The following is a 21061-nucleotide window of genomic DNA, read 5'->3' as shown; positions in this document are numbered from 1 at the left end:
TGTGTGTGTGTCTGTGTGTGTGTCTCTGTGTGTGTCTGTGTCTGTGTGTGTCTGTGTCTGTGTGTGTGTCTGTCTGTGTGTGTGTGTCTGTGTGTGTGTGTGTGTGTCTGTGTGTGTGTGTCTGTGTGTGTGTGTCTGTGTCTGTGTGTGTCTGTGTCTGTGTGTCTGTGTGTGTGTGTCTGTGTGTGTGTCTGTGTGTGTGTGTGTGTCTGTGTACCCCTGGGGATACAAAAAGAAGAAAAAACCCCCACAGTTCTTGATCTCAAGAAGCTCACAATTTACTGGGAAAGACAATATGCAAATGACTTTGTACAAACAAGATATATATATATATATATATATATATAGAATAAGTTGGAATCCAAATACCTAGTTTAAAATGTTTGAAAATGATATTAAGGTTTCTTGCCCTTTGTATTATGTTCTACTTCCCTTGTTGTTCCTACTTGCAATCAAAGATGTCATTGGTTATTGAAAGAAGGAGGGCAATATGGGAATTGGGTGGGCTTTTTTTCCCCCTCTCTACCCATAAAAACAAGAATTTGCCTGAAAAAAGAGGTGGGGGTGGGAAGGAAGAAGGATGGATGAATCAGTGTTATTTCAACCTCTTTTCCCTGTGCATATCCTTACCAATCTTACTCCCTATGCATCTGCACTTTCCAGTTAAGGGTGTGCTGTTTTGTTAGTATTAGTACAGAGTAAGTATTGTTGTTTGTCCTTCATTCTTGAAGAGGCCCATGACTTAAGGGAAGTGATGTCGTGATTTTCAAGTGACTTGGATTTAAGTGAGGGAGGGCTGTGCAAAGTCACCAGCCTCACCTTCTCCTCTGGAGCCATCTGAATCCAGTGGCAAGATATAGATCAGGATGCCTGGAGATGGCCCCCAGAGGAAGGTGAATACATGGATGGAAAGAAAAACTTACAATAAGTTTTAGTTGGACCACTTAAAATTCAGCAGTGGTTTTGAAAATGTATTTATAACTATGTGTGGCATCCTGAGAATTATATTGCTTGATTAATTTTTTTTATTGTTTTGGTGGCAGAACTAATCAAATCAAAGGCTTTCAAAAACTGTTGGCAGAAGGGGTAGTCAGAAGCAAACACTCTTGAAAAAAGACAAGGTAAAAGGAGAAAATAGAATAAATGGGGGGTGGGATAGGAAGGAGGGAAATACAGTTAGTCTTTTACCACATGACTACTATGAAAATGTTTTGCATAACTACACATTTATAACCTATATTGAATTGTTTGTCTTCCCAGTGGGGATAGGTGAGGAGGGAAGAAGGGAGAAAATCTGGAACTCAAAGGTTTAAAAAAACATTTTAAAAAATTGTTGTTACATGCAACTGGGAAATAAGATATACAGGCAATAGGGTATAGAAATCCATCTTGCCCTACAAGAAAGTAAGGAGCAAGGGGGTAAGGGAAAGGATAGGGGGGATATACAAGAGGGCAGACTAGGAGAAGGAGTAATCAGTATGTCTGCCATCTTAGGGTGGTGGGGGGTAGGGGAGGGAGGAGGAGAAAATTTCAAACTCAAAATCTTGTGAAATGAATGTTGAAAACTAAAAATAAATAAATTCTGAAAAAAAGCAAAAAAAGCTATGCTTCAGTAAAATCTGTTGCCTATTATTAAAGAGCTAGCAAGCTAGAAGGTATATTTTAGCACCAGTTTGACACCAGAGAGCTTAACTATAGACAGAATAGGTAATTTAGTGATAAAATCTCTTATTTCCTAATCAGCTTGACATGGCTTTAAGCTTTACTCAGTGTCTTTCTCTGACTATTGGTGTAAGAGGTAGGCACACTCCTGGAACCTAATCCATTGGATCATTTTCCTTATTTGCTATTTTCCTTATTCACAATGGAACTAAATTGAGTTCAACAAATTTTTATTGATCATATACTAATTTGATCATATACTATATACAAAGCACTCTTCGGCACTGGGTGAGAAATGTGAATAAGTTTCCTACACCTGTATGACTTAGCCCTTCTATTCTTGAGGGGAGGGGCTTTTATATTCATACTCCTAGTGCTTGGAATGGTTGGGTCACTACAATAGCAGCTCATATTTATTTGGTGCTATAGTTTTTAAAGCACTTTCATTTCCCAAATCCCATAAGGTAGATAGTACAAGGATTATCCCCTTCATATAACTATATAACTTTACAGTGCCATGTGAAGATATCCCTGCCCCTCCAAGAGTAAAACTCCGAAATGGCAAGGTTCTGAGTGTCAGCAAGGTGACAAATTATCTTGTCAAAGAACCAGCCTAGGTAAGCAATCTACTAGAAGGCTGGTCATAACAGAATTAATTCTCTTTTGGTCATTACAAGTCATATAGATTAAGACATGGGGGGATGCAATCTGTCACACTGAAGGGAGTATTCATATGGAGGGAAAGAACTATGTTCTCCATTGTGACAACCATCTTGAAGGTAATTCACAAATATGACAAAGCACAGAGGTTAAGTGACTTTCCCTAGATCACAATGCTAGCAATAGATGGACTAGGAAGGAAAACCCTGGACTCCATACCCCCACTTTTATTTTTCACTACACTCTAGTCACCCTCATTTACTGCTTTTGTTATCAGTTACTTTCTATTCTCTTTTTCTTCCTTCCATCCTTCCTTCCTCACCTTTCTTTCTTTCCCTTCCTTCCTTCCTTCCTTTCTCTTTCTTTCTCTTTCTTCCTTCCTTCTTTCCTTCCTTCCTGTTCCTGCCAGTGTAGGAGGCAGAGGATATTCCTAAGATTTTATCTCTTCCACCAAAAACAAAACAAAAAAACCTATCTTCCATAACAGTTAATATTGTGTCATGGCTGAGACTTTAAAAGGCATATCTAAGGGGCTGCTAGGTGGCTCAGTGAATACAGCACTGACCCTGGAGTCAGGAGGACCTGAGTTCAAATCTGACCTCAGATATTTACCACAAAAACTAGCCATGTGACCTTGGGCAAGTCACTTAACTCCAATTGCCCTCCAAAAAGCAAAAAAAAATTAAAAATAAAAGGCATATATAAAGAAGTCCTGGCCTTGCCTGAATTTTTAAATGCTTTACTAACAGTGACAGAGGAAATATAGCCATAGCTACATATTTAGTGTCACAATTAAAAACATTTTGCTAATTGTAAACTGAAAGCCTGTTTTTTTTAATATCCTGGTTCACATGGGCAAGTATGCCAGATTTGTCTTATATTTGGACACCTGGCTTAGCCTTCCTCTGCTTTACTTAAATAAAACATTATCCAAATCTCTGGCCAGGTCCAGGCTGATACTGCCAAAACCTAGTTGAAGGGGACACATTATAGACCAGGCCAGACTCAGTCCCTCCCCATCCCCTGGCTTCTTCTTCCCCCATCCATCCTGAGCCCAGGCTCAGGAAATTAGAATAAAGTGAGACACTCTGCAGAGTCTCTGACACTTAAAAAAAAAGCTTACTTAACAGTAGTATGGAAAGGATATTCAGGAAGGATACAGAACTGGGTTAAATTGACCCAGCTTTCTTTATCTCCCTATAGTAACTGTGCTGGTCAGTGAGGCATGTTGTATCAGATGGAGGTGGTGACTCCCACAGCAGTGGAACATCTGCTGAAAATCTGGGGGACACTTACTGCTCAGGGGCTAGCCTTTTTATGCCCTAGGCCAACTCAAAGTCTTAGCCACTGGCCTAATCAAGCCTGGGGACTGTCTCCCTGCCTGTTAGGAAAAAAAATTAGTGTCACTGACATGGCAGGAACCTAGTCAATACTGATCCTATGGCAGGGCACATAAACAGAATACCAAAGCCACCAGATGCCTAATAACTATGATTTCTTGGAAATCTATTCATTTTACTATAATCTGAAAACTTGAAGTTAAGAAAGGCCTACATAAAGAAGTGTAGCTTCTTGGGAAAGGAAGTCAGTGGTGCAGGGTTGGCAGGAGCCTGACTAAGGCTGCCTTCTGGTGTTACTATCTCACTATGATTCCCCTCCCCCACCCAAGCTTATTTGGGTCCACCTCTCACACTTTATTGTTTAAGAGCCACCTCTATGAGAAGTTGGGCTGTAGATCTGGGAAACCCTTGAACACCAAGAAAAAAAACCTGTGTTTTTTTTTTCCTTTTGCAAAGCGTTGTTGATAGTAACCCATCTTTGTTTTTACTCCTTATGGATTTTAAAATCAACCTTTTGACTCCTTGTCCGTTTTCAGAATCAACCTTTTGGTTCACCCATAGCTGAGCTGACACCTCTTAACAAATAATAGCTTTAATGTTAATTTGTTCAATAAACAAATAGGTTTCCAGGGAAAAGTAAAATTCAGAAACCAGGAATATGTTGCTCTCTGAAGAACCAGTTGGAGCAACATATATTTTCTGGTAGCAATTTCTATTTGAGTGGCTCTCTACAGTTTTTAAGAAACAATTTCATATACATTATTTCATTACATTTTAAAATAGGACATTAATTTTAATAGTATTAAAATAGGGCAGTAGGATGTAAGCTTTCCCCCCAAGAGAATATAAATTCTTTGAGCTCAGGGACTGTTTTTCCATCCTGTAGTTCGATCCCCAGAGCCTAAGGGAGCAGAGCTTTGTGCTTAATCAGCCAGCTCTTAGCTATTAAGTTGAACTGAATCCCCAATGCAGTACTGTATTAGTAAGTGTGCATGGGTGTGACTAAAAAGACAATTTCATTTGGACATATAAAATTGACATTTAGACTTTAAGCTGGGCTCAAACTTTAAATAGCATGGCTATTCAAATCTTATCATGTCTTAGTTACTTTGAATTAAAGCTGTAAGAGAAAAACATTCATATTACATTTGCATCTGGGGGCGGCTAGGTGGTGAAGTGAGTAGAGCATCAGCCCTGAAGTTAGGAGGACCTGAGTTCAAATACACCTCAGCTTAACACTTACTAGTTGTGTGACCTTAGGCAAGTCACTTAACCTCAATTGCCCTTCAAAAAGCAAAAAACAAAAAAAAATTTTAATTACATTTGCATCTGGAAGGTTTTTGTTTATATTAAACACAGGTCTGTCAGGTTACAAACTAGCATAATAGATACCACATTAGTTGTAAAATTCATGATCAGAAGAGGTTATGCTATCCAAAGCCAATAGTTTTCAAACTTGGGCAGTTGGTAAGAAAGATATTGACTTGTGGACTCTTACAGATAAGACAGAACTTTATACTTGGAGGCAGGAACTCATTAAGACACTAGCATGAGCTTGGGCAAGTTACTTAAACTCTGAGCTTCAAACTCCTAATCTGTAAAATGGGAATAATAATAACCTCACCTCACTGATTTGTAGTGAGGGTCAAATAAGATAATATGGCAACATCTTTGAAAACCTTAAAGTTCTCTATAAAGATAAACTATTACTATTAGTACATATACCTGGAGAATACTCTTGTTTACCAGAAGTAAATTACTTTTCTAAAAAAAAAAAAATCTGTAAATTTTATTTTGGACATTTTCTACCATTTTACATTTCTGAAGCTTCTGCTATATGAAGCCTTTCATTTAAAAGAGATTTTAAAAATTACCATGCCCTAGTGTTCCAAAAAAAAAAAAGTTTCCTTTCACTAATTAACATTACAGTTGCTCCTACTAAGATAGCCTGGAAAGAAACTGTTACCATACCAACAACCAAAGAAGTTAAGACATCTACCCATTTTGTTTTCTCTCCATTTATTTCAGCTCAAAGACATACTTCAAAAATGAAAAGATAATTGGGGCACATGGAAAGCCTCTGGGCAGCCTCTGACTTGCACTCTGTGCCACAGCCTCAACACATACATGTACACATCCCTCACCCTGGTGTTGGCTCAGGAGACCTCTTAGCTGGTGACTTGCAGACCCTGGGAATTCCCCATTCCCTCCTCCTCCGCCATGAGCTGTGACTGCCTGGGACCACCCTTTCTCAGCTCCCGCTCACTTCCCACCTAGCTTCACATGCCATTTTGTTACTGTCGTTTACTCACATCAGTTGTGTCTGACTTCATGACTCCATTTGGGGTTTTCTTGACAGAGATACTAGTGACTTGCCACTTCTTTCTCCAACTCATTTTACAGATGAGGAAACTAAGTTAAACAGGATTAAGTGACTCGCCCAGGGTCACATAGCCAATAAATGTCTGAAGTCAGATTTAAACTCAAGCAGATGAGTCTTTCTGACTCAAGGCCAGGCACTCTATTGTGTGCCATCTTGATGAGCTGGGAACACATAACTGGAAGAAAGAAGAGTAAACCTAAGGCTGCTCCTCCAGTCCTAGCCCTCTCCACAGGCCCTTCACCACCACTAGTCCAGCAGAGTCTTCAGGTCCTCTTCTATCTCTTCTTTCTGGTCTATACCTCAAAGGCACCAGCCCTCTCTTGTCTTAGAGACACCACCCTTAGCCATACATCTAGCTGGTTCTTCATTGATTCAATGAGCATCATTGCCTACTATGTACCAGGAACTGGGGATACAAGAGGGAAAAAAAAGTTCCTGCTTTCAAGAATCTTACACTGGGGGCAGTTAGGTGGTACAGTGAATAGAGCACCGGTCCTGGAGTCAGGAGAACCTGAGTTCAAATCCAGCCTCTGAAACTTGATACACTTACCAGCTGTGTGACCTTGGGTAAGTCACTTAATCCCCATTGCCTTGCCTTCCCCCCTCCAAAAAAAAAAAAATCTTACATTCTAGAGCTAAATACATACCCAGAATAGTGAATATGAATACAAAACATGTCCAAGATAGATAAAAAGTAACTTCCAGATGCAGAGAGAGCCCTGGCAAATGGTGATATTGTGACAGACTTCCTAAAGGAAAAAGTACTTGAGTGGGCTTTAAGTAAGCTAGAGCTTCTAAGGGGCAGAGCTGTAGAGAGAATTCATTCTAGGAAGGGAAGGCTGTGCAAAAGCTCATGGGGTCACAAATGGAGGCACAAGACTGGGGATGGAATGTCACATAAGAAGAAGAATAAGCAGGTCAGTTTGGCTGCCACACAGATATGAGCAGTGAAGAAATGTGAACTGAGTCTGGAAGAACAGATGGTAGAGAGGCTGACTGTGAAAGGTCTGAAAAATTCCAAAGAGGCAAGAGGTACACATTAGAACAGTTAGGCCTGCCAGGCGTTGCATGGCCAGACCTATGTGCCTTAGGAATATCAGTTTGGCAGCTGTGTGAGGGCTATAGATTAATTCACCACAGCTGCTGTAATGCAATATCCAACAATCAAACTGAACTAAATTAAATTAACAAGCATTTATTAAATGCAAGTACTATATATTAAACCTTATGTTCAGAGGATACAAATGCACAACTACTAAGACAGTCCCTGTCCTCAAACAATCAATCAATAAGTATTTATGAAGTGCCTATTATATACAAGGAATTGTGCTAGGCACTTGGGGGAAAAAAGACAAAATATGAAAGTGTTCCTTTAAGGACTTTACATTCTACTGCCATTAACTGCATAGCAGGTGAAGGGGAGAAGGTCCTAAATGAAATGACAAAAATGGCTAGAGAGGGGTAGGAGAGAAAGAATAGAACTAGAGTCTTTTACTGTTATTCCTTCCCAGGGTTCCTAGCAATAAGTAATAACACCTAAATACTCAAAAGAATTTATGATCTCATCAATCCAGAGTTGCTAGCAATAAGCAATAATACTTAAATACTCAAACGGATTTGTGATCTCATCAATCCAGAGTTGCTAGCAATTAGTAATAATACTTACTCAAAAGAGTTTGTGATCTCATCAATTCCAGAGTTTCTCTCCAGATGCCCATCACAATTCACCCCTGCCTTCCCATGCTGTGTGACTCTCTTAGATGTCCTTCCCAACATTTACCATAGAGATATACAACCAACCTGCTGGAACCTTTCTTTGCTTGATATGAGGATACCAGTGGAGCTCTGGTCATCTGCTATCATGCTTCACTTTCATCACAGTCCTTCCCATCTTCTCTTTCTATCTTACTCATGTTCTTCTTTGGAATTCTTCATTAGGACAAGTTCAATACTAAAGGAAGAGGTCAAAGAGCTCCAGACTGATTACAGGTTAAGTCTAATCAACTTGATACTTACATTGGGGCAGTATGATGGATCCCTGCCAAGAGTCTGATACTCAGCAGTCTGGGTCGGTGGTCAAACTACAGGTTGGATCCCAGCAAAGACCCCAGGAAAGCCCAGTGGTAATTACAGAAATCAGACAAAGGGAGGAGGAGTCATAGGGTGCTTCACTGCAGGTTGGTGATATTTTGGGCTTTTCTGCTGAACTGATATTTTGGCTAATATTTTACCTTATCCTTAGTATTGATCCTGGTTCCCAGATATCCAGGCGCTTACCCAAAGCTGCTGGGTAAATGCCCAGGCACTCAAGGTTAGGAATTGGTCATGTACTGGTTACAATATCTAAGTTATAACCCAGTGTCTGAATTATACGTCAGTATCTAAATTATTATTTTTAACAGGTTACCATGTCCAGGCTTCCATTTTTCACAGAGTTTAAGTTAATGGCTTTTACTTCTTACTGTGTATTATGGCATTTTCCCAAGTGATAATGGAAAAGTGATATAAAAGAGAAAAGAAAGTACTGAGATTCTCACAGTTTTTAGATCATCCACAAACTTTGATTGTTGATGCTCTAAATGTCAGATCTGTGTTCAGTGACCAAAGAGTAGACAATAAATCAAATCAATCTTAACATTCTTGCTATAAATGAAAGCAGAAGAAGTCAGGTGCAGCTAAACAGAAAAATGACTCGTATAATCCTTGGAGAAGCAAAGAAAGGAGTTGGTGAAAATACAAGAAATATTATTTCACGGCATATTTTTCATCATATATTGCACTCCTAGAGGTAAGCAAACACTTGAAAAAAGACCACCATGAAAAGAATTGCAGCTTACACAGTAATACCAGATGCTAAGGAAAAAGTGGTAGAGAAATTTTATTCAGAACTCATTGAAATTATATCAAAATACACTCTGATACCTAGTGATTTGAAGGCAAGGGTGGGAAAAAGATGAAGATGGAAAGAATTACATATGAAAGTATGATCTGGGAGAAATAATGAGATTATACAGAAGTCTTGCAATGTCATATTATGAATACTTCCTTTAAAAAAATTATTAGGTGCTAGACATGACAAACACCAAATAATATCACAAAGGATGAAACTGACTACATTTTAGTGGACAAGAAAAGACATTAAGGATGTGGAAAATATCCCTGAAGCAACTACACAATTAAAAAAAAAAAAGAATAACTCATCATAGCTAAGATCAGGATTTATACTTAACAAAAAGAAAGAATAGTAATGAGAAAATGACATGGCACAATTAAGATTTAACCCTGAAGTATTTAAACAAATGATTAAAATTTTTAAAATGGGAAATGGATAAAAGAAATGACATCAATATCGACTACAATGATCTCAACTAGCAGTTAAACAAATATAAAATAATTACTACAACAAGGAGACCAAAAGAGTCTAGGAAGCCCTTTAGTCATTCTCTTAGTCACCAAATATTTGACCTGCCAGAGAGACAATTGCCAAAGTCAAATCAAGTCAACAAGCATTTATTAAGTGTGCTGGGTACTGGGTAGGGGATACAAAGAAAGGTGAAAATAGTCATTCCCTAAAGAATCTCACAGTCTAATGAGGGCAGACGATATGCAAACAGATGTATACAAACAAGATTCATATGGAATAAACTGGAGATAATCTTAGAGAAGGTGCTAACAGACTAGGAATGACTTCAGGTTCTGGGGGTAATCCTGTGGGTAAATACCTAACACTATAGCTAACAAACCACAACTTATATGTTTCCCATGAACAACAATCAGCCCAGAGACTCAATTAGCTCTTAAAGTTTACTCAAATGGCATAAGAATAGTTTATAAAACATTTCCCCCCAACACCTAGCTATACTCTACCACAAATATACACAGAGTCTATGAGGAGTGGGGAGTAGGCATAAACTGAATGTACAGCTGTAGTGAGGCACACATATGTGGCCAACACAATATACAACTCTGGGGTTGTAAGGCCTCAATGTTCTTTCTTTCTCTGGAGAGTCTTGACAAAGTTCATTGGACGGTAGGATATCAGTAGTATTTGTGATGGATGGGGACCTCTGCTGCTAGACTTGACTGGATCCCCATAAAGCACTGCTTCTCAGATGTATGGGTGGCACAGCTGGGCTTGTTTCTTACATGGCATCTCTACTGGATGTGTCAATCGACTGCTGGGCAACACTAGACAGATCAATTGGCTGCTTGGCTGGTCCTTCACAAGGAATGGTGTCTCTTCTGGATGGATCAATTCACTGGTTTTCTTGGGCTTGCTAAGAAGCAAGCTTCTTGGGAAGCTGTAGTCTCTACTATATGCCACTTTAGACTTGGGGTTACTGAACTCTTTTACTGGATGTGGTCTTTCAGAAAGGGAAGAAATCCTTAGCCTATGACTGTCAAAAGCCTTTCCTATTTTGCTCATTCAAGGCCTCACCTCTGATTCTTGTGAATTTCAGGCCTTTCCTCTTTGAAAAATGCTCCTGGTTTAAAACTGGGTTCCCTCAGTGAGAGACCTCAGACTAATTTATGGCAACTACTTCAGAACATTTCCTAGATTCAAGTTGGGTTTTATGCAAATGAATGACTAGAGACAAAGGTTAACAAGACTGTCTATGCTCTAGGGGTTGTTCAAAGGCCTCAGACGCCTACTAGGTATGTATGGAACGCTTCATTTATGCCTGAAAGGGCCTCATTCTTACATTTCATTGTCTCTATCTTTGCCCTTTATTGTGTCACAGAAATCTAAATGAGACACATACTTATTAACTAGCAGCAGTAATGTAAAAGAAGATAGGAATCAGTCCAGGTGTTCAACAGGAGAAAGGGTATGATTGAAGCTCTAGATTAGAACTGATTGTATATCAATTCAAGGCCTAGGCCTACAGTTCCTTCCCCAATTCTATCACCTTGTTCTTAGAATCCACAACTTTGGCTTAGAGTTGGGAGAACCACTTCTACTGCTTGGTGACTGAAGAAAAAGTTAGCTCCCAAATTCTCACCTCCGGGGGATGGGAGATATATGCTCCAGAAACAAGAGACTTTTAAGTGTCTAAAAGTCAAGCACTGGATAAAGGTGGGATGGAGGTGGTAATGGTGATAAGAAATACTAGACAGAAATACAAGACAAAGACAAAGAATCTTTGCCCTCAAAGAGCTTACATTCTACTAGGGTATACAAATCAGTAAATACAGACTACATGTAATGTATATACACAATGATTACGTTTGGAGGTAAAGACAACTAACAGCTATGGAGATCATGAAGGACATATTAAGGGATGTTACGCTTGGGCTGAACCTTAAAGGGTTCTAAGAGTGAGCAATAAAGAGGAAGGGCATTCTCAAGCATGGAGGAGTAGGATGGGACAACCTGTCTTTAGACAAGAATGGAGGTGCTAACTATCCAGTACAGGCTGGAGAGCTTGGTTGGAGCTTAGGGGGTTAAAGGAGGAGTAATATGTAATCATCTTTATAAGTTGGATACTATTTCTCTTGACTCCTAAAGCACACAGTGGTATTTTTTTTAAAAAATCCATTATTGTTGTCTTATATATCCTGAAATATCAGAGTAAAAATTATACAAGTTTTCAAAAAGCAAAACCCTAAGTTACATAATTTATAATATTAAAAAAGGGGGAAACTATTCGAGTATCCAGAATGAAAAGATGCTTTTTTGTTAGCTAAATTTCACCTCCTATCTGATGTTTAAAAAAGCCTTTCATAATACACTATGCCAATGGATCACAGGCTCTGGCACATCCCAAACCAAATTGAAAGCATTTTGAACATTAGCCCAGAGAGAGACTGTATTTCTTTCTCTTGAGGACTGGTTTGGCTAATTTCCGAGGGTCTTATCCTTTCTACTGATATTAGTCACTACTCACTAGGGAATGAGTTTTTTGTTGTTGTTCAGCCAAACCATTGACTACAGTAGGAATCTACCATGAAGAAATTAAGGCTTTTTTCTGTGATGGGGGTACACAGGGATGAAACTGCGAATCCTTGAGGTAAAATAAGTTTCACTTAGTTTTAATATGGAAAATAACTCATTGTTTCCTCCCTTTATTGGTTTTTTAATAATTTCACTCACATTCAGGACAGCAGCATGCGAGTTAAACACTGGAAGTGGTTTCAAAGCATGTCACTTTCCCTTATTACAGAGACATCTCCAATGGAAAGTGCACCAGAGACAAGGAACCAAGAAATGTGGCACCCAGTTGGATCTTTGCCAGACTTGGTAAGTTGCCTTGGACAAGTAACAAATTCTTTGTGACTCAGCTTCTTCATCTAAAAGTGAGAAACAACAGGAGTCCTTAGAAGGATGCCAAGAGGGTAAGTTAAATGCCTTGAGTTACTGTAATAATGTGATTGATATTGAGTATGGTCTTCTACTATACAACATTGCTTCTTAATTAATGGTATTACCATTCTTACTACTCACAACTGTAATTGCCCTTTTCTTTAAAAAAAATACATTTGTGTCTTTTGTGTTTATGCCAACTGCATTTCTGATCTCTTCCAGTGTGAACTCTCTTCTATCTCAGACAATGTATATTTACTCTGATTACTAGGTCCCCGCCTCTCTGCAATAAGGGAGGAGGTATGTTCCACTAATCAAATTAATCAACACTTAAAGAAATTATCTTTGCCTATTCATTGGAAGGACAAATACTGAAGCATAAATACTTTGGCCACATAATGAGAAGATAAGATTTACTAAGAAAGACTCATGATGGCAAAGAATGTAAAAGGAATATGGTAGAGAATGAGATGGATAGATAGTGTCATAGAAGCAATCAACATGAGCTTGGACAGACTTTGGGAAATAGTGGAGGGCCTGTTGGGCTGAGCTGGACATGACTGAACATTTCACTATCTCTATCCTACATAGAATATGTTAGTTTTTTTTTCCATTACTCAGAGTTTAACCTTTTAGTGATATATTTACATAGTTGTAGTCATTGTACATGTCATTTTCTTGGTTCTGCTTATTTCAGTCTGCATCAGTTCATGATGAGTTTCTAAGAATTCCTCATTTTTTATTTTTACTGAATGATATTTAATTATTCACATAGCATGCTTTCCCCCCTCAGCAATTCCAATTATCTTTTTAAAAAGCATCAAACTGCCAGTTTTACATACGTCTTTTATGCTGAACCAATTTTTTTTCATAACATTATGCTGCAGAGTACTCTACAGTTACCTACCCTATAATTGGTAAAGATTAACGTGTCCCTAAAAGATCGCATTTTTAACAACAATGAACTGACACTATGCAAGAAAAAGTGTCATAAGGTCCTGTTTCTTGAGTCTGGCAGACTCAAGGGCCAACAATTACTTCTAAAATTTTTCATGTTTGACACAATAAATCACATAGTGATACCACAACCACATTCAGTTCAGAGATTTAGAGCTGTTCATTCTTGGGGACTGTATTTTAATAAAACACTGATAAGATTGAGACCCTACGGAGCAGGGTGAAAGCCCTTGACCTGCCTGCCATATAAGGTGAAGGACTAGAGGGAGTACAATGCCAAGCACAGTGGCTGACTTGGTTGCTTACTACTTGTGGGAGCCTTTCATGTTCAGTTTTTTATTTCTAAAATGAGATGGTTGCATAAATGATATCTAAGGTATGTATCTTCAAGCTCTACATCTAGGGGCATATCAAGGGGGATATTTAACCTGGACAAGAGAAGACTTGGAAGACTGCACTTCCCCTCAGAGACTTTTGTCCCCAGCACCTAAGCTTAGTATTTAATATATAAAAGAAGCTAAATAAATGTTTGCTGAATTAAATTGGATAGCTATCTTCCAGCATTTGAAAGATCAGACTCGTTCAGCTTGGCCCAGGAAGGCTAAGCTAGGAGCAGAAGGTGCAGAGGCAAATTTAGGCTTCAAGTAGCAGGGATGTGCTGGTAAATGAGGCTCTCCAAAAATGTAGGCAGAACACTTCTAATTGGCATTATTAACATATTCTCCATCCTCTTAAGTCTAGACGACAAAACAACAGTAAATGATGCCTGGATTTGTAGTGTTTGCTACTTGCAGGTGTAAATATTGAAAATCCAACCCCAAGTTCCAGGACACCCCAGGATGTGAGGAAGGTCTTAACTATCAAGAAGTAGAAGGGGCTGCCTAGGGAGCCCCAAAGGGTTCCTCTCGAGCAGGACGGGGCGCCCCCTGAGGCCCACTGCGGAGGGGCTTTTTTATGGGGGCCACGGGAAGCCTAACTCGCCTACATTGCACAATTCGGGGCTGGAAGGGAGCGCAAGAGCCGGCTGTTTCAGAGGAGGCAGGTGAGCTCCGGAGGAGCGAGGTCCACGGGTCCTCTAGCAGGGGGCAGCTGACAGGCCTGAGGTGTCCGGCCTCCCGGCTGCTCCCCGGGGCCAGGTGGACCTCGCCGGCATCGCTCGTTCGGCCTTGGAGCTCTGCCCATAACAAAGCCAAGGCGCTTGGGCTGAAGCGGACCAAGATGCAAAGCGAGGAGGGCTTATCCGAGCCCCCCAACTTCTGCAGAAGGATGAACTGGGAGCTGGAGAAGAGGTTCCTCCTCGCCACGGCTGCCCGAGGGCAAGGAGCCACATCCAGGCTCGAAGGGCAGGGAACGCGATGAGGCCTCACCCGCAGCACCACAAGCGATGGGCTGGTCTCCCCTGGCGGAAGGGAGGTGCGGTGGGCGGGCCCGCGGGCGGAGCCTACAAGAAGAGGCCGGGCCTCACCTGAGCCCCGCCCCCTTCCGGCGGGGGCACCCCCTGAGGGCGTGCTGACCCCCCCCCCCCCAGTCAGCCCGGATCCGGTGTCCCTCCGCCCCTCCCCCCGGGCATCGGGGATACGCCGACCCCATTGGAACGGAGCATTGTGTCGGGGCTGGCAAGCGCCTGAATGCGTCTCGGTTCCATTCCCCACGCCCCCTCCCCCGCGGGGCCTGCGTGACACGTCCCCGGTTGCAGGGCTTCCGGATGCACGGGGGTGGGGGGGGCAGTGACGTAGGGGGAACGTGCCCTCTATATGAGGTTGGGGAGCGGCTGACTCGGCCTTTTCCGCCCGCTCCCCCCTCCCCCCCCAAGCGCCGCTCCGGCTGCATCGCGCTCACACCGAGCTCCGGGCCCCCGCAGCGCTAGCGCCGCCGCCGCCGCCTCCCTCCTTCCGCCGCCATGATCATCTACCGGGACCTCATCAGCCGTGAGTGCTGTCCGCGCGACCCCTACTGCCGCATGCTGGGGAATGGGAGAGCTGGGGGGGAGGGGGGCAGGTAGGAAGAGGAGCGAGGACGCCGCCGCCGCCCCGGGCCTCGAGCCCGGCCGAGCGCGAGGCGGCCGGGGGCGGGGGGGGGGGCGGGGGGGGGGGCGGCGCGCGCCGGCCGCGAGGCCTCTAGATCCCGGATGGGCTCCAGGTTTTACTGGGGGGAGGGGGAGAGAGATGGCGCGCGCGCGGGGCCGGCGGCCCCCGGGAGGGAGGAAGGAAATGGCGGCATTGCTGCCGAGGCCTCTGCCGGGGTGGGGAACGGGGAGCGGAAAGAGGGGCGCCTACTTGGGGCCGGTAGGGAGTGAGTTGGGGCTCCATGTCTGTCTGTCTGTCCCCGAGCAGATGATGAGATGTTCTCCGACATTTACAAGATCCGGGAGATCGCGAACGGGCTGTGCCTGGAGGTGGAGGGGAAGGTAAGGCCTGGGCCGGGGCCGGGGCCGGGGGCCCGGGAGGGAGGGAGGTGGGGGCGGCGGCGGCGTTGGCGCAGCTCAGGTTTCCGCAGCTCCCAGGCCGCAGGCGTGGTGAGCAGGGGAGGGAGGTTGTGCAATCCGCCTCCTGGCGGACCAGACGCGGTTTCCTGGCGGAGGCCCCCGCCGAGAGCGAAGTTTCCAGGAGGTGTTGCAGAGCGAGGCCCGCTCCCGAGAGGCGCTGCTGCCCCCTCTGGCGCCCGCGGCTCCCTGCAGCCGGCCGAGGGCGGGGGCAAGGCGAGGAGGGCGCCCGGGGCCGGCTGGCTACCTTGGTGGGAGAAGAGGGGACTTGTCCCTCTGCTGCTACCTCCTTACCCAAGACTTAACCCGGGCTGGCCTGTCCACAGGCCTTTGTCTCGGACTTCAGGTCCTGTACCAAAGCAACCGCCGGTAGTAATACACTAATGTAAGAGCAAAAGGAAGTCTGGAAGACTTGGGTCCGACGCCCATTTCAGACACTACCTTGACCTTTAGTCACTTTAAGCTTTTGACAACTATTGTACCACAGATACTGAATCCATAGAGGGAATCTCCCTCCTTTGGGGTTTGTACACTGTTAACTGGCAGGGCACCAAGAAAGAAAGTTGATTTAGCATTATTCTTGCATAACATGGATAAGGCCGGCCTTACTGTACTTTTAAATCACTTAGCGGCTTATTCGTAAGGACCTCTAAATATGTTTTTCGCTGTGCTCTTCTACCCCTGCCCCTCTTTCTCTTTTTTCTAACCCAGATGGTCAGTAGGACAGAGGGCACCATTGATGATTCACTCATCGGTGGGAATGCCTCTGCTGAAGGTCCTGAGGGTGAAGGAACAGATGCCACTGTAATCACTGGAGTTGACATAGTAATAAACCATCATCTTCAAGAAACTAGTTTCACAAAAGAATCCTACAAAAAGTACATCAAAGACTATATGAAATCGTAAGTTACTAATGCCTTTCAAAAAACTTAAGAGGCTTGGATATAAGTTATTTGTTATTTCTTGTAGCCAGGGACCTAATGTTCTAAGAACCATTATGGTACAAAAATCACCCAAATTTTTAGGTGAGCATTGTGAAGAAAGGATTGGGATAGTTTTGATTATGAAGATCTGTTGGCATGAGACCTGTAAATTTAGTGTGCTGAGAGTGTTAATGGCCTAAGCAAGCCCCTTTAGAATTTGTTTTGAGATATGTACAAAACTACCCTGACTAATGTTGACAATTTGGGGGAGTTTGACTCTTTTTAGTGTTAAAAAAAATTACAGTTTGGAGGTTGCAGGTTGCAAGGACATGACCATTATGAACATTTTGGGTTTCTTTTTTCATTTGGATATTGTAAGAAAACAGTTTCAGTTATTCGTTTTCTTAAGAGTTCAGTATTTTAGAAAAACTCAATAGAATCTTTTTTTTTTTTTAGAATCAAAGGCAGACTTGAAGAACACAAGCCAGATAGAGTAAAACCTTTTATGACAGGAGCTGCAGAACAGATCAAACACATCCTTGCTAATTTTAAAAACTATCAGGTAAATATGTTGAAGTTGCTGATCAAAAGAATATCAACAATTTAACTATCCTTCCCCAAATTGCTTAAAGGTGTTTGAACCACTTGGGTGTTTCAGGAATTTGTGTATGGTTTGCTAACTAGTGGAATATTTTATTTTAGCTTGGGATACTTTGGAGACTCAAATTATTACAGTTGGTGTAATGCCCCCATGTTGTATCTCTGGGGCTTTGATCACAAGTGACATTACGTTATTCAGGGAAATCTGAGGGTCTTGTCCAGAGCCTAGTGTAGTTTACTTAGAAGCACTAGATCTTTAACAGTAGGAATGGTAACATTCTATCAGAAGCAAAATGACTAACTTGTCCCAAGGCCCTCTGCTTTCAGAGAGATCTCTTATTCCTTAAAGGCAGCCTTGCTTGGAATTCAGTTGTGCTTTTGTTGGTAATCTCCCTCTATGCTATGGTGTCTCTCCCCCTCACCCCCTTTCTTTTTTATGCCTAGGAATGTACATGAATAGAATGAGGAGGCTACTTGGTGTAGTACATCAAAAACCCTGAATTTAGAACTGGAAGATTTGGGTAGGGGGGCGGAATGTGGAGTAGTCAATGTCTTGTGTCATCATGGTGATGAAGAAAATCATATACTTGGTGAACCTATTGCTTTATCTTTCCTCCCTCCCAGTTCTTCATAGGCGAAAACATGAATCCAGATGGCATGGTGGCTCTCTTGGACTTCCGTGAGGATGGTGTGACGCCATATATGATTTTCTTTAAGGATGGTTTAGAAATGGAGAAATGTGTAAGTAAAAAAAAATTTGTTTCTGAAAATTTAAAATATCCAATCTATTTGAAAGTAGATAATGAGGGAAGCTAGGTGACTCAGTGAATAGAGCACTGGCCCTGGAGTCAGGAGGACCTGAGTTCAAATGTGGCCTCAGACACTTACTAGCCATGTGACCTTGAGCAAATAACTTAACCCCTATTGTCCTCCATAAAAAAAGTAGATAATGGAGTATAGTTGAATGTTAGGCTTTCTTGTGACTTAGATATGGGAAATATAAGAGTTTAATGTATTTTCCATAAAACAATCCAGGTCTAATTTTTGTCTTTTCCTTTGAAGTTTTTCTTAATATTGTAATAAAGCTTAGTTTTTAGATGCTAAAATTACATTTATGTCAATAGGTTTCAAATCATGCTAAAAATTTAGCTGATAGGAAACATTTAGGTAGATTTCCATATACACATCCTGTTGGGCATGTATGTGGGTGTTTCACAATTAGCTTTAAAGTTCTCAGTTTTATTCTGATATACTTGTTATAAAGCAGTGAGAACTTTTGTTTAAATTTGCAAGGCTACATTTAATTAACAATCATATAGCCTAAGTCTTTAGTCTAAAGGTTTAACTGAGGAAAAATGTTCATTGACAAAAATCAAGGTCTACTGTTATGTAAGTTGCCCAGCAGGTTTGCTGTAGGTGGGACACACAAGGAGTCCATAATCAATTTGTGGTGAATCCATAGAACTGTGTTGGAAAGGTCACTTAGACTAATAATAATAACGCTTTTGGTTTATAGATGAGGAATCTGAGAACTGGAACCTGTTTACATGAATAATTTGTATATAGCCAATGTGTGTGTCATAAATGAGAAGTTAATTAAAAGGTTACGGTAGAAGAGCCCCTGTATTGGTGATAAGTTTGGAAGCAGAAATAGATTCATGTTGGAGTGGTTGGGAAAGTCTTGTAATAAAACAGAAGATGGAATGAAGGACTTGTTTTTAATTTAGTTTTTATTTTTAAATGTGTACTGTTAAATCCATTTAACAACTAGAAATTCAGTACTTGTATTTATTTAAAGGATGGGTAGGTAGACTTGGGATAGAAGTTGAGGGAATGTTGTGAGAAAAAACTGAGACCAAAAGTGCTTTAGGACATGTTCAGAAAAGGTGAGTAAACAGTTTTATTAGCCTATCCCTCAGTATAAGATGAGAAAATTTTGGCTGAAAAAGGCTAAGAGCAGTGGGGGTGAAGCCAAATAAAGGTTAAAAATTCTGTTTATCAGGGATTAGGTAAGCTTTGATAAATCATTTACCTGCATCCACTGATAGACCTTGAACAGGTTACTGTTGTTCACTGGTTTGCACTAGGGTGCCAAAGAGAAGTCCTCGTGCTTTCTGTCTGCCTTTGTGGCAGCCCAGATTGAATAGAGGAATACATTTACATCAAAGAAGTAGAAACTGTAGCATCTCCTTAATATTGGGGGAGAAAGCCTTTTAACCCGTCTCCTTTTATTGCAGTAACAAATTCAGCTGATTACTTTGAATCACCTGTCATCATAACTGGCTGCTGCTTTTTGTCATCTACACAACACCAGGACTTGGACAAACTTGGACTGATGTCATCTTGAGCTTTATTCATTTATTTTTGACTTTGATTTATTTGGAGTGGAGGCATTGTTTTTAAAAACATGTCATGTAGGTTGTCTAAAATAAAATGCATTTAAACCCATTTGAGAGAATTCCTCTTGGTCTAATGTTTTTTAAGCTCAAATTACAGTAACTTGCTACAGTTGTACCTCAAGGATCATTGTTGAGATCATTGCCTGGTCTTAGGTTACTTTTCAGCATAAGACTCTTCAGATAGACTTTTCTACAGTTGACTGCTTATGAAAAAGGGAAGAGACGCCCACAAATGTGCCAACCAATATGAAGTGGACCTTTCTACATTTTCATTTCATCTACAAGCTGAAGTAGAGTTAACTCTGGAAGATATTACATCCAAACTGAATAAAATGAAACCATGTAAAACTATTGGAGGCTGAGTATTGACTGAGCTTATTTTTCAACCAACTCTAAATCCATGTTGTTTGCCTTGAGTCAGCGGGGAGATCAAACACCCCTGAGATTTAGGGGATTGTAGAAAAGGATGCATAGTTGGCAGATCATGTAAAGGGCAACTGGTGAGGGATTGTAAATATTGAATACACGTTTTATACTTTGAATTTCTTTTTAAAATGAACCTTTAATGAGGAGTAGCTTAATTTATGGGAAATATGTTGAATGAAAAGGGATATGAGGAAGATCAGCTATTTGTAGATTGCTAAAACACTTTTAATACTAAAGAGTAGAAGAGGAGTATTTTGTTTTTTTAAATGTATGTTAACCCTTAAGGCATAGGGGAGACAGACGACCTCTAAGGTAGAAAAAGCAATTAGGAAATCTCGAGATAAATAAACTTATCTTTTTCTCTTTTAGGTAAATGGAGGAGGGGAAGGAGGATTGACAAGCCATGAATGACTAGCTATCACAGGAGTGCAGTTTAACCTGTTTGGGGGAAGGGGGAAACAAATTGGAAGGTCATGGAGCAGCTTCCTTATTTTGCACATGTCACAAATAAGTTGATCGTTTATGCATCTCTTTGACAGACCTGGAGCAGTTATGTCTGCTTTTAAGGTTTCTACTAAGATGCAAGAAAAATTTTCCTCGCGCTTTCTTTCTGCCTGACTGTGGCAGTCTAGATTGAATAGGGGAATACAAGTGACTGAGCAAGCCACTGCCTCATCTTTTCATGAATATTTGAGTCTTTTTATAATTATTTTTGGTAGGTGTTTTGGAATGTAAGTATGGCAAGAAAAGTTTATCCCAGCCCTGCCAATTTGCTAGACCTTTTGACTTGGGCAAGTTCTATACATTTAGTTTGAGGTAGGTGATTTAGAACTTTGAATATGTAGATCAGATTCTGAAATAGGAATTGTTGCAGAATGTGACTGTTTTGGTGAAGATTAGGGGCAAAAGTATGACTTTAAGGTCT

At 41.4% G+C, this 21061-nt stretch overlaps 2 protein-coding genes and 2 non-coding genes across 4 annotated transcripts in view; 3 read left to right on the top strand and 1 right to left on the bottom strand.

The window, feature by feature from the left end:
* SLC25A30 (solute carrier family 25 member 30) overlaps positions 1-15688 on the bottom strand; it is a 107222-nt gene extending 91534 nt beyond the window's left edge. Inside the window, exon 1 of the mRNA XM_069068710.1 lies at positions 15583-15688. The gene's annotated coding sequence lies outside the window, so the exon portion shown is untranslated. The remainder of the gene's footprint in view (positions 1-15582) is intronic.
* On the top strand, positions 15077-19759 carry TPT1 (tumor protein, translationally-controlled 1). Its single transcript, XM_069068713.1, has 6 exons — positions 15077-15234; positions 15640-15713; positions 16500-16690; positions 17168-17273; positions 17936-18052; positions 19549-19759. The coding sequence occupies exons 1-6, from the start codon at positions 15207-15209 to the stop codon at positions 19549-19551; spliced, it is 519 nt and encodes a 172-aa protein (XP_068924814.1). The 5' UTR covers positions 15077-15206; the 3' UTR covers positions 19552-19759.
* LOC138146776 (small nucleolar RNA SNORA31) lies at positions 19344-19470 on the top strand. Its single transcript, XR_011164575.1, has one exon. It is a non-coding gene; the product is annotated as a small nucleolar RNA SNORA31 (small nucleolar RNA).
* An 899-nt stretch (positions 19760-20658) lies between the features above and the next one.
* LOC138146777 (small nucleolar RNA SNORA31) lies at positions 20659-20789 on the top strand. The gene has a single exon (XR_011164576.1). It is a non-coding gene; the product is annotated as a small nucleolar RNA SNORA31 (small nucleolar RNA).
* Positions 20790-21061: the final 272 nt, after the last annotated feature.

Source organism: Petaurus breviceps, unplaced genomic scaffold (assembly GCF_028583685.1).
Source record: "Petaurus breviceps papuanus isolate PSGF00001 unplaced genomic scaffold, PetGlider_PUasm1.0 90769, whole genome shotgun sequence".
Classification (NCBI taxonomy): domain Eukaryota; kingdom Metazoa; phylum Chordata; class Mammalia; order Diprotodontia; family Petauridae; genus Petaurus; species Petaurus breviceps.
Note: the sequence above shows the minus strand (reverse complement) of the source record. Positions and strands in the feature narration are given on the sequence as shown.